This window comes from Solea solea, chromosome 21, assembly GCF_958295425.1.
Source record: "Solea solea chromosome 21, fSolSol10.1, whole genome shotgun sequence".
Taxonomy (NCBI): domain Eukaryota; kingdom Metazoa; phylum Chordata; class Actinopteri; order Pleuronectiformes; family Soleidae; genus Solea; species Solea solea.
The window spans coordinates 16,290,307-16,302,687 of record NC_081154.1 but is presented as its reverse complement, the minus strand read 5'-3'; the positions used below and the strand labels follow the sequence as shown (position 1 = coordinate 16,302,687).

At 39.6% G+C, this 12,381-nt stretch overlaps 1 protein-coding gene across 1 annotated transcript in view; it reads left to right on the top strand.

Annotated features, from left to right (window-relative positions):
- Positions 1-12,381, top strand: part of LOC131448705 (protocadherin-15-like) — a 227,526-nt gene that overhangs the window by 27,380 nt on the left and 187,765 nt on the right. The window contains exon 2 of the mRNA XM_058621382.1: positions 8,804-8,954. Within this exon, the coding sequence (XP_058477365.1) occupies positions 8,828-8,954 (127 nt within the window). The 5' untranslated portion in view covers positions 8,804-8,827. The remainder of the gene's footprint in view (positions 1-8,803; positions 8,955-12,381) is intronic.

The following is a 12,381-nucleotide window of genomic DNA, read 5'->3' as shown; positions in this document are numbered from 1 at the left end:
AACACAGCCAAAATGATGGCCAGATCAAATGGAAACATTTGCCCGAATGGACAAAAATGTTCATAATGAGGATTAAATTGCAAAGGGACGTAGGAAAAAAAATCAATAGAATTCTAGCCTGTGTGATGTGTTAATTGTGTTACATCAAATTATGATTTCGAATGGAAAATGAACTGTTCAGCTCTCTTTTTTTCTGGCTGCAGCAGTTGTGGCTCCATTACACTCAGACCTGTAACCTGAGAGTCACAGTTCACTTGCTCTGTGTCCAGGCAAAAACACCCACGAGCAAGACAATAAACCTGACAGAGTAAGTCGTTCTGCATAAAGCTGCCAGCCATCTGTCTGAAGTGGAAAAAAAATCTAGCCTTGTTTTGGAAGCAGAGGGAAACTGTGAAAGATGCCGTCGCTCTTCAAAGCAGACAGATGGTGACAAACAGGCAGACTGACAGGGAAAAAGAAATAGACAGATGTCAGCCGTGGCAGTACAAGGGAAACATTCTCATTCACTGTCTCCTTTTGCATACATGCATGCGTGCGTGCAATGACAGGAAACTGATCTCAAACACCAAGGAAGTGAAAACAGGACATTAACGTTGCTCTCTCACTTGTAGGGCTAGGTATTGATTAAAACATTTCCAATAAGGTATAGATATCAAAATCTGGACATTCGATACTGATACCTAACAATACTTTTTTTTCTCTATATTACACATGACTGCAAAACTCTGTAGTTTGAGCCTGAGCACTCACACAGTGGTGCAACGGTGAAAATGGATGGACATACTGGTTGAAAAAACTTAAGGAAAATGCGTTAAAGTAGTGCAAAACTGCTCAGTAGCGCCCCCAAAGGTGAAACCCGGTAGGAAAAAGCTGAAACTAAGTTGTATCAAACTCCACAAAACTTGGTGGAAACATGTTGTGCCCTGTATCTTTGCCATATATTGAACAATCGGCTCAAAACTTCATATGTGACACGTGACAAGAGACCGACTCTGAACTTGTCTACGAACAGGAACTTGGCCCAAAAGGAAACCATTTTTAGTGTAGCAAATTGTGTGAGTGCTGCTAGATCTTGGTCCAACAGCATTCTGAAGAACCAACATTTGATAGTGAATGACATTTTCAATAAAGAGGAAGTTTGTAACACAGTTGATGCCCTCCTCACTTATTTGACTTAAATCTCTCTTTTGTAATTGTCTTAAATTCCCCATTTCTGAAAACTCTGAGAGGACATTATCTGTTTGTACAGTAAAAGTTATTTTCTCTCCAAAGTTTCTCCTTTCAACTGTTTTTCTCTTGTTGCTTATCAGTTTTCAAGTACCAATAATTCTTTCTTGTCCTCCTAATGTGCAGCACTCCTCTTATATCCTCTCCTCTCCATGTGATCACTATACATCAGTGAGGGTTTGTTTATGTCCAGTGAAATTATAGTTGTTTTTAAAAGTCTCTTTCCATTTTCTTTCTTTGTCTGCCTGTCGGGGGCAAAGTTTTGTGCTTTTCTTTTCCCTAATCTAAAGTCTACTCTTTTTCACTTTCACTTCTCTTGTCTGCTTTCTCTGCCCTCCTCTTTCCCTGATGCCACCGCATCTCCAAATGACTCTAATTTTCTCCTCCCCTTTCCCTTTGTGTGGGCCTCTTTCGCTCTCAGCCGGGTGCATTTTCTTCTCGTCTCTGGAGGAATACAACTTTTTGAAGTCACACCAGAAGAGAACTGCCTTCGGCCCTAATACACTTGATCCTCATTAACGATGCAAACAGCACTGCTTGCCATTGTCTGGCACAGCGCGCTGTCAACTGTAGCAGGGAATTAAACATGAGCCAGCAACTTTGCCCAACGCATACACACAAACAGTGTCAAACTTGTAGTCCACAACTAAAGGCCCATTTATACTCGACACAAACGACTTAGACAGAGATGAGCAGAGTCTTTCATCCATACTCTGTGTTACTTCTGTCCATCATTGTGCACGTCGCAGGTGAGCTTACGATGATGGACGAAACAAAGCAATACCACTGGAAACTGTGGGGGGCAGTATAGAGTTTATACAGGCATTAAAACCTGGCTGCCAGAGCTTGCTGGCTTATTCCTGCAGCCAGAAAACAAACATGAGTGACTGCCAGGGGCTCGGCTTCACTCACTGGTGCACTCTTCGATGTGGCATGTTTAATTAGAGGGGCTATCTGGTGAAGCATGTTGTCGAAAGTCTCAGTGGACGGGTGGATGGACATATGGTAGATGAAAATGGAGTATAAATCAGCCTTAACTGGTTCTTATTGTGACCAGCAATGATGAGCCATAGGGATGGGCAATGTATATTGTACGGTACTGATACTGGTAGCAATTGTTCCCCTTTTTTTTCTTCTTACTCTGTAATACAACTGTTGATAAAGTAACGAACAACAAACTTCTTAATTTCAACATATAGTCTATGTTGTTTTCAATTCACCATTGTCCCCTAGCTCTGTGTGCATTTAACAGGATAAAGCTGTGACGTAAGCTTGCTCTGCTCTTGCTCTGAGCTCGTAACTCTTCGCTTAGCTTTGGGTACCAAAAGCGGTACCAAGTTCATCAGCACCATTAAAAGTACCAAGTTCAGTACCCATCCCTAATGCAATAGTGTTAGAACACTTTAATTAGTGCCATGAAAAACTGGACATTATACTCTGGTTAGGTTGATTCAGAAATTTCTGTAACCTGTATTCTCTTGAACGGCCATCAGGAGGCGACCTAGTGAATACTGTGAGAACATTTGCCTATTTCTCACCGATTTATACTATCAGTAAACTTTTTCTTTTTTATAGTTTTATAGTTTATACTATCCATTGTTGCAGGGATACAGTTACACAAGTTTTTTTTCGTATGTTTAAAACAAACCAACAATATGGTGCTGATAAAAATGCTAAATGTGAGGCTGCTAGATGAGTTTTCACAAACCTGAATATTCTACCCATTCTACACATTTGTGACCTGCCATGGGAAAAGTAGTAACAAGTCGGCCCAGCGCAAACCGACTAAACAAAGAAAAAGCTAGCTCAGTATTGTCGTTTTAAAATGCAAATGTGACGCATATCAACTCTTGTGTTTGATCAGATGATCTTATTATAAGCTGTATTGGGAGCATGTGAGCATCTACTATTAATATGAATAACCAACCTGATGTGCAGGGCCGCTGCTAAGCTTTTGGGGGCCCTAAGCATAATTGGTCAGAGGAGTAGGGAGTGGTGGCTCTGCTGATGTGCTTGCATGTAGTATTGAGCATTGTGATTGGCAAGTGTACTTCAACGTCATGGTTTCCCACACTTGATAAGGGAAGAAAATAGACCAGACTCAGGATTTCACTCTCTTTCTTGAGTTTATTGACCAGTAACGAAGTGGTAGTCGTTGTAGGTGAAAAACCTTTAGACATACAAAATAAAACAATTTCATTAAATAAATAAAGTTCTATTGAAGTACAGTATTTAAATAAACAATTCAAATGAATATTCCCACATTTAATTCAAACATTTAAATTAGGCAAATACTGTATAAATAAATTAAATAAACTAGTTCCACTTTTTAGAACCATTGCCCTTAATCAACCTGACATTTTATATTTTAACCAAGATTATTGTACATATTTATCATGACATTTTCAATTACCATTAACCGAAATTAAAACAATCCAGGCGATTTTAATATAAACATAATTATTTCTTTTTTATACAAACAATAAGCGCACAGCGCATCAACATCAGTCCATCTCTGTCCGGAAAAGAGCTGCGAGCTTACCGGTAGCCTCCTTGATCCTTTCTGCTTCCATGCGTGTTTTACTCCTGTGGTTATTCAGCTTTCGTTTCTTCTGCTGCCGTTTGTTGCGTTGCAAGCTACTGACTGAATGCTCACTCCTTATTTTGTTTCCGGGGTTTCTGCCGTGCGTTCCTAATGAGTGCGATTGTGATCACCTGTTGATGCGTTGCGGAGCCGTGCGCTGCGGAGCCGTGAGCTCGCTGTTGCGCGCATGCAGTTGCGAGCCCGTCGTCACATGCACCCGCTCGTAGGCAATACCCGGCAGATCGGCGAAACAGTGATGCTAGTGATTTAGCAACTCTCTGAGCACATCATCATCATCCAGCTCATTCAGTAACAGACAGAACCAGCCACACCAACACAGAGCCACTTAAATGTATTTTATTTTATTTTATATTAGAAATATGTATCTATCTTTCTAACTCTAAGTATCGTCTTGTTTTTCAGCTTAGAAATAACACTTGTCCCTCAGCCTACTTGTTCATGGTTTTTTCATGGCTGGTCACATTTTACTGAGTTGTAGATGGTGTTTATTTAAATATCTGGAAAAAACATCTGCCGAAATTGTGCAGCCAGAAAATGACAGCCAATACACTGAGAAACATTAGAAGCAATGCCATGCAGAGCAACATTGTCAGGACATTACCTTATAATTACTAGCAGCCTTGTTTTCATCCCCTCAATTTTCTCCTAATGACTCCATGATCTATCCTGCAAATCTTTATCTTCTCCTCTATGATTGGTGCATAATTAATAATGGGAATCAGTCGAGTCAAACTGCTGAGTGCTGTGTAGTTTATGAGAGTATAATAGAAAAAGGAGCACCAAAGTCCGGTTTAATGAGGCGAGCTTTTAATCAGGGATCCTCTTCCGAGTTCCCATTGTCATATTAAGTTTAATGTCCGAATAGACAGTAGTTTTAATTTAGAAGAAATTCAATTCTGTAGTGCTACACAAATGTTAATTTACGCTATGATTTGAGGACAAATTTCAGCAAGCAGCTTCTATGCAATTTTGTAATAAAGGAAAGTGTATAAAATGGAATGGAAAACCATTTAGTACAACACTGAAATAAGACTATGAATGAAAAGCCTAAAGAAAGTAAGCTACCTTTTTGGTCAGTGTCATGGTTTGTGTCAGCAAACACCAATGCAAAGTGTAACAGGGTATGTTCTGTACATCAGTTTAAAGTATTTCACGCAGTGGGCACAAATTTAACTCCTGTAAACAATAATCTTGACGATGCACTTGTATCTATGTATGTTTTATTTATCGTTTTGATCACAATTATACAGTAATGTCGGCCTGTGTTAGACTGCATTATTATTGTAACTGAGGATGGGATAATCAATTATTTGTTTTATAACAAAAAAGTTGATCAGTTAATGCGACTATTTGTAACTAGTTGTGGTTCAGCCGTTACTATAACGTGGTAGCAGCAGCAAGCATTTAGTTGGTGGCGCGCACATGTGTTTGCAGATGATAACATTTACAAGGTTTCTTGAATGCATCTTGAGGTCAGTCCTCAAAATTGTGAAACCTGCAGAAGACATGAAATTTGTCAGGGTCATCAAATTTATGTCGCTAGCTTCTCCTTGTAGCACAACACACTGTGAACCTGCATTACCAGTGGCGTGCACATGGGGGTGGTGGTGTTGGGGGTCCCTGTCCTTCCAAATTTCTATGCACGCCACTGTGCATCACTCTCAGTAGCTCTCTTGCGCTGCAGCTTCTTACTGTTCTCTTGGAGAGGAGAATTTCCCTCTGACAAACGTATGTTTGGTGTAGAGTCGTTATTCAATGTTTCTCATGTTGATTTGGCTTGAGCACTAATACTTTGTTCTCCCCCATGAAGACTTTTGTTAACTTTAATTGAAGAAAGACATATATTAGCTTGAAATGTCATTCCCTAATTGCAGCTATAATTGATATTTTGACATTCTTTCCCTCCGTTTAGGCTTGAACACTAATGGGTTAGTTGATAATTTTCCCTGATTAAAGTTATCAAAGCACTGATGCCTCACAGCAAGAGGGTTTGCTGATTCATGTCCAGGTCAAGTTTGCATGTTCTCCCTGTGTGTGTGGCTTTTCTCTGGGTTTTCCTTTTTTTCCCTATTGGACACTAATTGCCAAAAGGTGCGAATGTGTGAGTGAATAGTTATTTGTCTCTATGTGGCCCTGTGATGGCCTGGCAACCTGCCCAGGGTTCGACCCTGCCTTTCGCCCTATGTCAGCTGGGATTGGCACCACCAGCCCCATGACCCTGATGTGAAGGATAAAGCAGTAGACAATGGATGGATGGAAATGATCAAAACCAATAACAAATAGATCCTTTACAATTCGCTGAAAGTGAGATGCTTCATGTTGAGGACATCTTGAGGCTAAATGATGAAACTTACAATGTTTTGCAGTGTGTTTTCATGCGTCGTATGTCATTTTAATCGTGCCCATTAGTTTAATCAGTATCAGGGAGTACCAGCGATTAGTCAACCAGGGACCTTGTTAAAAATTTACTAGAATTACAGCTCATCAACATTGCAGGCATGACATTAGGGGCTCAGACTGTTTTTGAATTCATAAACACTATGTGTCCCTGGAGGGTCATAAAAATAATTTAAAAAAGCGATACAGGAAAAAAAAAATCACCATCTGCTTCTTTTTTTGACACTTAATATCTCTATGTTGCTGAGCGGTTATCAGTCTCCACTGTAGTGCTCTCACTGACACCCTGTAACACCTTGATCACAGTCCACCACACCTGCACGCCATTATGGATAGATTGAATCACCAAGTTTAATACATTAAACCCCAATTAAGGAAGGTTAAAAGCAGCACAGTTGCATCGCGAGTCTAAAGTGTCCTTCAACTGAAGCTCCGGGTTCAGGCTGTCGTGACTGTGGGATCTCGCCTCTGGGATTTGGTAGAATATGACAATTAGATCTGTGCTGTCAGCCAAATCTGTCTCCATTCAGAGGCTAAGGCAACGGTAATCTGACTCTGTCACAGTAATTTCCACCATGGGAACTTCATAAATCAGCTCTAATTAAACGGCAGATTTTGCATGAGGGGAAGCAGCTAATGTTGTTCTTGCTAAATAAGCCCAGCTGAGTTTAGTCACAGCTAAAGTACAAGGCAGAAGAGAAGCTCCTTTTGTCGAATTTACCTTTTGTGTGATCTCTGCCTGTTAAAGCTGGTGTTGTTATTCTCCTATGTTCTTGATGTCTTTTTTTTATGCTGTATACTGAATGAATCATGCTATGATTAAATGAAGCTAGGTCAGGTTTATTTTTAAGTGTAGTTGTATGAGGTCCTGACAGTCAGCACTGCCCACTCAAAAATAGAAATACAGATGAACACTTAAAAGGGTCCAAATGCTTATCGCTGGGAGCATACCTTTTTCAAAGTCCATTTTTTGCACCTTATCAAACGTTTATGTAAAATTTTGTTCCCTGAAAGTCATTACGTGTCTTTACAATACAAACATAGCCATTGAAAGGGGTGAAAAAGCTCATTTGTGGGGGAAAATTGCAAACATGCACATACAATCTGCAGTGGTAGGGTCAATAATCTGTTTTCAATGGAAAATCTATCATACATTATTTACCACACAATATTCCCCTCTCTGCTACATTTATGCTGTTTTGTGAGTATTCCAACTGATGTATATATAACTTAGAAGTCATCCAATGTTGATATGTATCCCTCCTATTCTTTGGGAAAACCAAATAACAAGGAACAAAGGCCTTTCTGCATGGAGTTTGCATGTTCTCTCCGTGGGTTTTCTCCGGGTTCTCCGGCTTCTTCCCACAGTCCAAAAACATGCAACATGGCGATAAGGTGAATTGGTCACTCTAAATTGACCATAGGTGTGAGAGTGAATGGTTGAATGGTTGTTTGTCGCTTTATGTGGCTCTGCGATGGACTGACGATCCATCCAGGGTGTGACCCCACCTGTCGCCCTGTGTCAGCTGAGATTGGCGCAGCACGACCCTCCTGTGGAGGATAACGTGGTAGAAAATGGAGGGATGGAGGACAAACAGTATCCATTGCGTGAATCAACTTTTTTTTTCATATTTGATGTCTGAATTGTCTCTTTATTTAATCCATAAGCTTGCTTTGTTGTGAATGACCTCATCTGGCCCTGGACTTGCACATGGTCCTTAATTTCAACCCCCTCTGTAATTTAGTTTGACACCTCTGCCACTGTGGATATTTGATGTTCTCCAACTTCCAGCAGGGGAGCGATGTTTATAAAATGAGTATCGGAAGGGAGAAAAGCAGCCATACTCAGTTTAATGTACCACAAGTTTTCTGTATGGGATACCGTAAATCATAACTTTAGCTACACTTATTTTTCTGTGTAGCATTTTTCCGAAAGTGCAATCCATTATCTGCCTATGAACATTTTTAACTGCCATTGATACCACTGGCATTTCACGTTGCACAAAAACATATTTCCTTCTCTATCATCATCTACATGGTTTCTATATTTCCCACTGTGGTGGCGGTCCCTGCTATTGTGAAACAATCATTTACTTTGATGTTCAGACACAAAGATTGATCAAAGATCTTAGATGGCGACATTGCAGCAGTGAAGTGCAACCACAAAATGAATATTAAATGCCATCCGGGGCAATAGATTGTGAGAGCATTTCACCTTAGGGATGTAATGGAGTGTACTGTCAGTGTGGGAAGCATATTTCCATTCAAAGCTTACTTCTGTATAGGGATGGGGCGGGCACACAATTCACACAGTTCAGCTTCATCAAACTCCATATGACTGCAGTGGTTCTCTCTCCACAGATGTGCTTCTCCATCTCTGTTCGTTAAAAGCCATAGCACAAGTGTTACAGCCTAGAAAGGAAGTACTTGAAATGTTTTCATCCCCCGCTATTGGTTATTAGGGCTGATTGAGGACACCAGCTGTTTCTGTGCTGCTTTTTATTGTCCGGTGCACTTAAAAGTGGGAGTGATTGTGACTGACCTGTGTTTACGTTGTCTCCCCTGTCTCTGCAGCTGGACGTCTGGTGAAGCAGCGTGATGAAAATGGATAGGACGCACTTGACAAGGCCACTGTTGCGGGGCCGTGTCAAATGGACACGTACAATGGTAACAGGAGTCCTTTATCTGCTGCTGCTCTCCTCCTGCCTTGGACAAGACACGGAAGGTAAAAGCAGCCTTATTTCACACTATAATTCTCGGGGGTAAACCTGGATTCAAAAATCGGGTTAACCCGCTTCAAAGGTCACTGGTGGTTCCTCTGCCCTGTGGTGGTGTGTCACCTGTGTATGAGATGTGGCACGAACGTGTCAGAAACAAAACAAAACACTGTGCAGGTCAATCACAATGTCACGGGGGTTAGTATTTTGTATCGGTTACTTCGGTCTCTCTTAAACAACCCTTCATTTCATGTGATTATTTAATTAGTTAACTCATTTTATTTCATTACTCAAACTTAGTACATACAAACACAGAAAAAAGAATAATACAGATTGATATCAAGCACTGTCCCAAGTTGTAAAAAGTTGGGACAGTGGCGAGGCACAGAAACGACACGGTAACTTGTACTGCTGCCAGAAATGAAGCAAACAAAGCTGATTAAAAACCTTTGTACTCCATAGTTAGGTGGAGATCGGGTATCACAGTCTTAATCGTGAAACCTCATGAGAAAAATGGTGGACAAAAAAACAAAAAGCAACTTGTGTGTATATAAATTACTTACTTTAGTTTGATTGAATTTCAATTAAGGTGTTACCAATTGAGAAAAATGTTTTATTTGTCGTCGGTTTTCTTTTTTAATTGTACAGCAACCATCGAAATATTAGTTTGGAAAGTTTGAAAACTCATAACAACTTGCAGCAAAATGTGGCCAGAGTTGTGAAGAAACATTTGTCGAAACAATCAACTCCAGTACAGTTCACTTATCTTGAATTCTGCCCTCACGTAAATCATTGCAGAGTACAGGAGAATAGCATATTAAAACATTAGTTTGATCAACATCACTATTTACACCTCGCATTCATATGCTTTTTCTGTGATCGGATTACAATCGGATAGCACCTGACCGCTTGCAAGTTATCAGGTGTAAATACAACCAAACACGCATTGAGATCAGAGTGTGATCTCAATCTGCCAAAGGTGGTCGGAGACGCATTGTGATCACATTGAACAGAAGTGTAAATGCAGCCAGTCTCCATAAGCAAAGAGGAGTCCGTACAATATCGTGACTTCACACGTGGCTAATGCTGTTGTTGTTGATATGGCGGCGCACAGGATGTGACACTGTAGTTTGCTGTTTAAAGTCTTTGCAGAAGAAGAGGGGGAGGTGACGTAAGGGGGGGGTGACCGTGATTGGATAGCAATCTGATCTTGATGTGGACACCAGAGGTGTAAATGCATGTAGTGAAGCACTGTCTGGTTAGAAGAAACACATTCTAATGTCAGGTGTAAAGGGCCTTATGTCGCCCATGATGACATCTGCAAACCTTCAGATTTGTGTCTTGATGACTGAATCTTTGATAACAGAATTAATTCTACCTCTTCATGCACCTGATATTTGGCCACCGTCCATGTGTGCGGGATAATGAGTACAGTCGACATCCTTGGTGTGAGACCATGAGTTTGATTCCCAGATGGTCATTGCTGCTTTAAACCTTTCTTACATTTTCAGTCGACATCATTTCTCTTTGTGAGATGAATAAAGTTTGATTTTATTAGAGATCGACACACTTTACTTTCATGACATCAGGCTTGTTGTAGTCAGGACGCAAACCCCAGTCAGCTGCAGTGTCATGAACATTCCCCTGATTGATTATTGATCCTGTTTTTTTAAAACTACAACACAATTTGTTGTTTCTCCAGTTTAACCTTCCATTACACAATTCCCTGTAGTCTTTTTTTTTATTATCTGCAATATCATGAACATTCCCCTGTGTCAGTCTCAGGCTGCAAGCTGCAAATGCTAGCAAGATGCATAGTGTCTCTTATTTATAGGCACATTAGCGCCATGGCTGTGGCAATAGATTTCAGTCTGTCCACTTCTCTGGCCCACACTGCAATATGGATGTATTAGCTTGGGATTTGGTGCAGACATTAATTGCAACACTGCTCTGGCAAAGCAGACGAATGCCAGCTCGACTGTACACCATCACAGTCTTATTGCAACTCATTAAAGAGTAAAATGTATTTAGTCGGCTCATTCTGTGAGAGAACTTGTGCCTGATTTCTTCACAGGTCCATTTTTTTCAAACCCATTGCCAATTATCTCTATCTCAAATCCACATCTATTAACATAGGCCCTGTAACTAAACCTGTCTGTTTTTCTTTATTTGGCGTTAGTGATCAATATAGGTGAGGAAGAGGAGGATGATGGGAGCGCAAAATAGCGTATTGGGAATAAATCTGCCTCCTGTGAAAAAGTCTGTAGCTTACTTTGCTCCACCTATTTACACCACTATATTTTAACGTTGGTGATAATGGCGTTACCTCAAGAGTTCAGTATTATTATTATTATTATTATCATTTTTCTTGGTATAAAAAGTTTGAGAACCTCTGGCCTAAAAGACACAGTGCCCTTTTTGCTTTTATTGATATTGCTACAGTATATTATGTGATTTGATTTGCCTGTCATGCACATAAGTGCCTAACCTTCATGGGTTTACAAGACACCCATCAGTTATCACCATTGTTATATTGTAAAAAACAAACAAACAGCCTTCCCAGTGACTTTAGAGAAACTTTTATAACCAAACTTAAATGATAGATTAAAGTTAACCAAACATGTAATCACAATATCTTTTGTGCTTCTTATTTGTATTTGTATTTAGCCTGTGTGGGACTACAGATGTAACTTTGCTATTTTGCTAACAATGGCACATTTACATTTGAAGTTTAAATTGAAATGTTGATTAATGTACATTGTCCCCTTCAAATAAACTGATTAAATTAAATTAAATTAAATTAAATTAAATTAAATTAAATTAAATTAAATTAAATTAAATTAAATTAAATTAAAATAAAAATGATAAAACAACTTCAAAAGTGAGGTTGCAGCAGTCCATCAACAAATCATTACTTTGTTACATTGTGTCCCATTGAGAGGAAGACAAAAAAAAAAAAAAAAATATATATATATATATATATATATATATATAAACAGCAATAATTAAAAAGATTAAATAGAGTTTTTAACAAATAAAAATAATGTATTATAATAATAATAATGTGCCTTATTTTCCAGTCCTGTTGAATCTGCTATAATAAAGCTTCCTTTACTAAAGCAAAACTCAAGTTTTTCGCTCTGCTCTCGCTCTGCTGTGCCAGTTTGTTTGTTTGTTCTTTATTGTCTACTCTTACCCCACACGTCTGGTAATACGGATTAAGGATTTTCTTGCTCCTCCCCCGTGTATGTTTTTGAAGACCCGTTACCTTTTGAGTTCACTTCCAAGTAAGTGCTTTTCTTTTCTCCTGCAGCCGTGGCCGCACACATTTACGGAGACTCAGACATGACACTGGGGGGGGGGGAAATGAACTCTTATTTGCCAATAACTTGATTATAATACATGTCACAGTGGTACTATACATAATACTACACC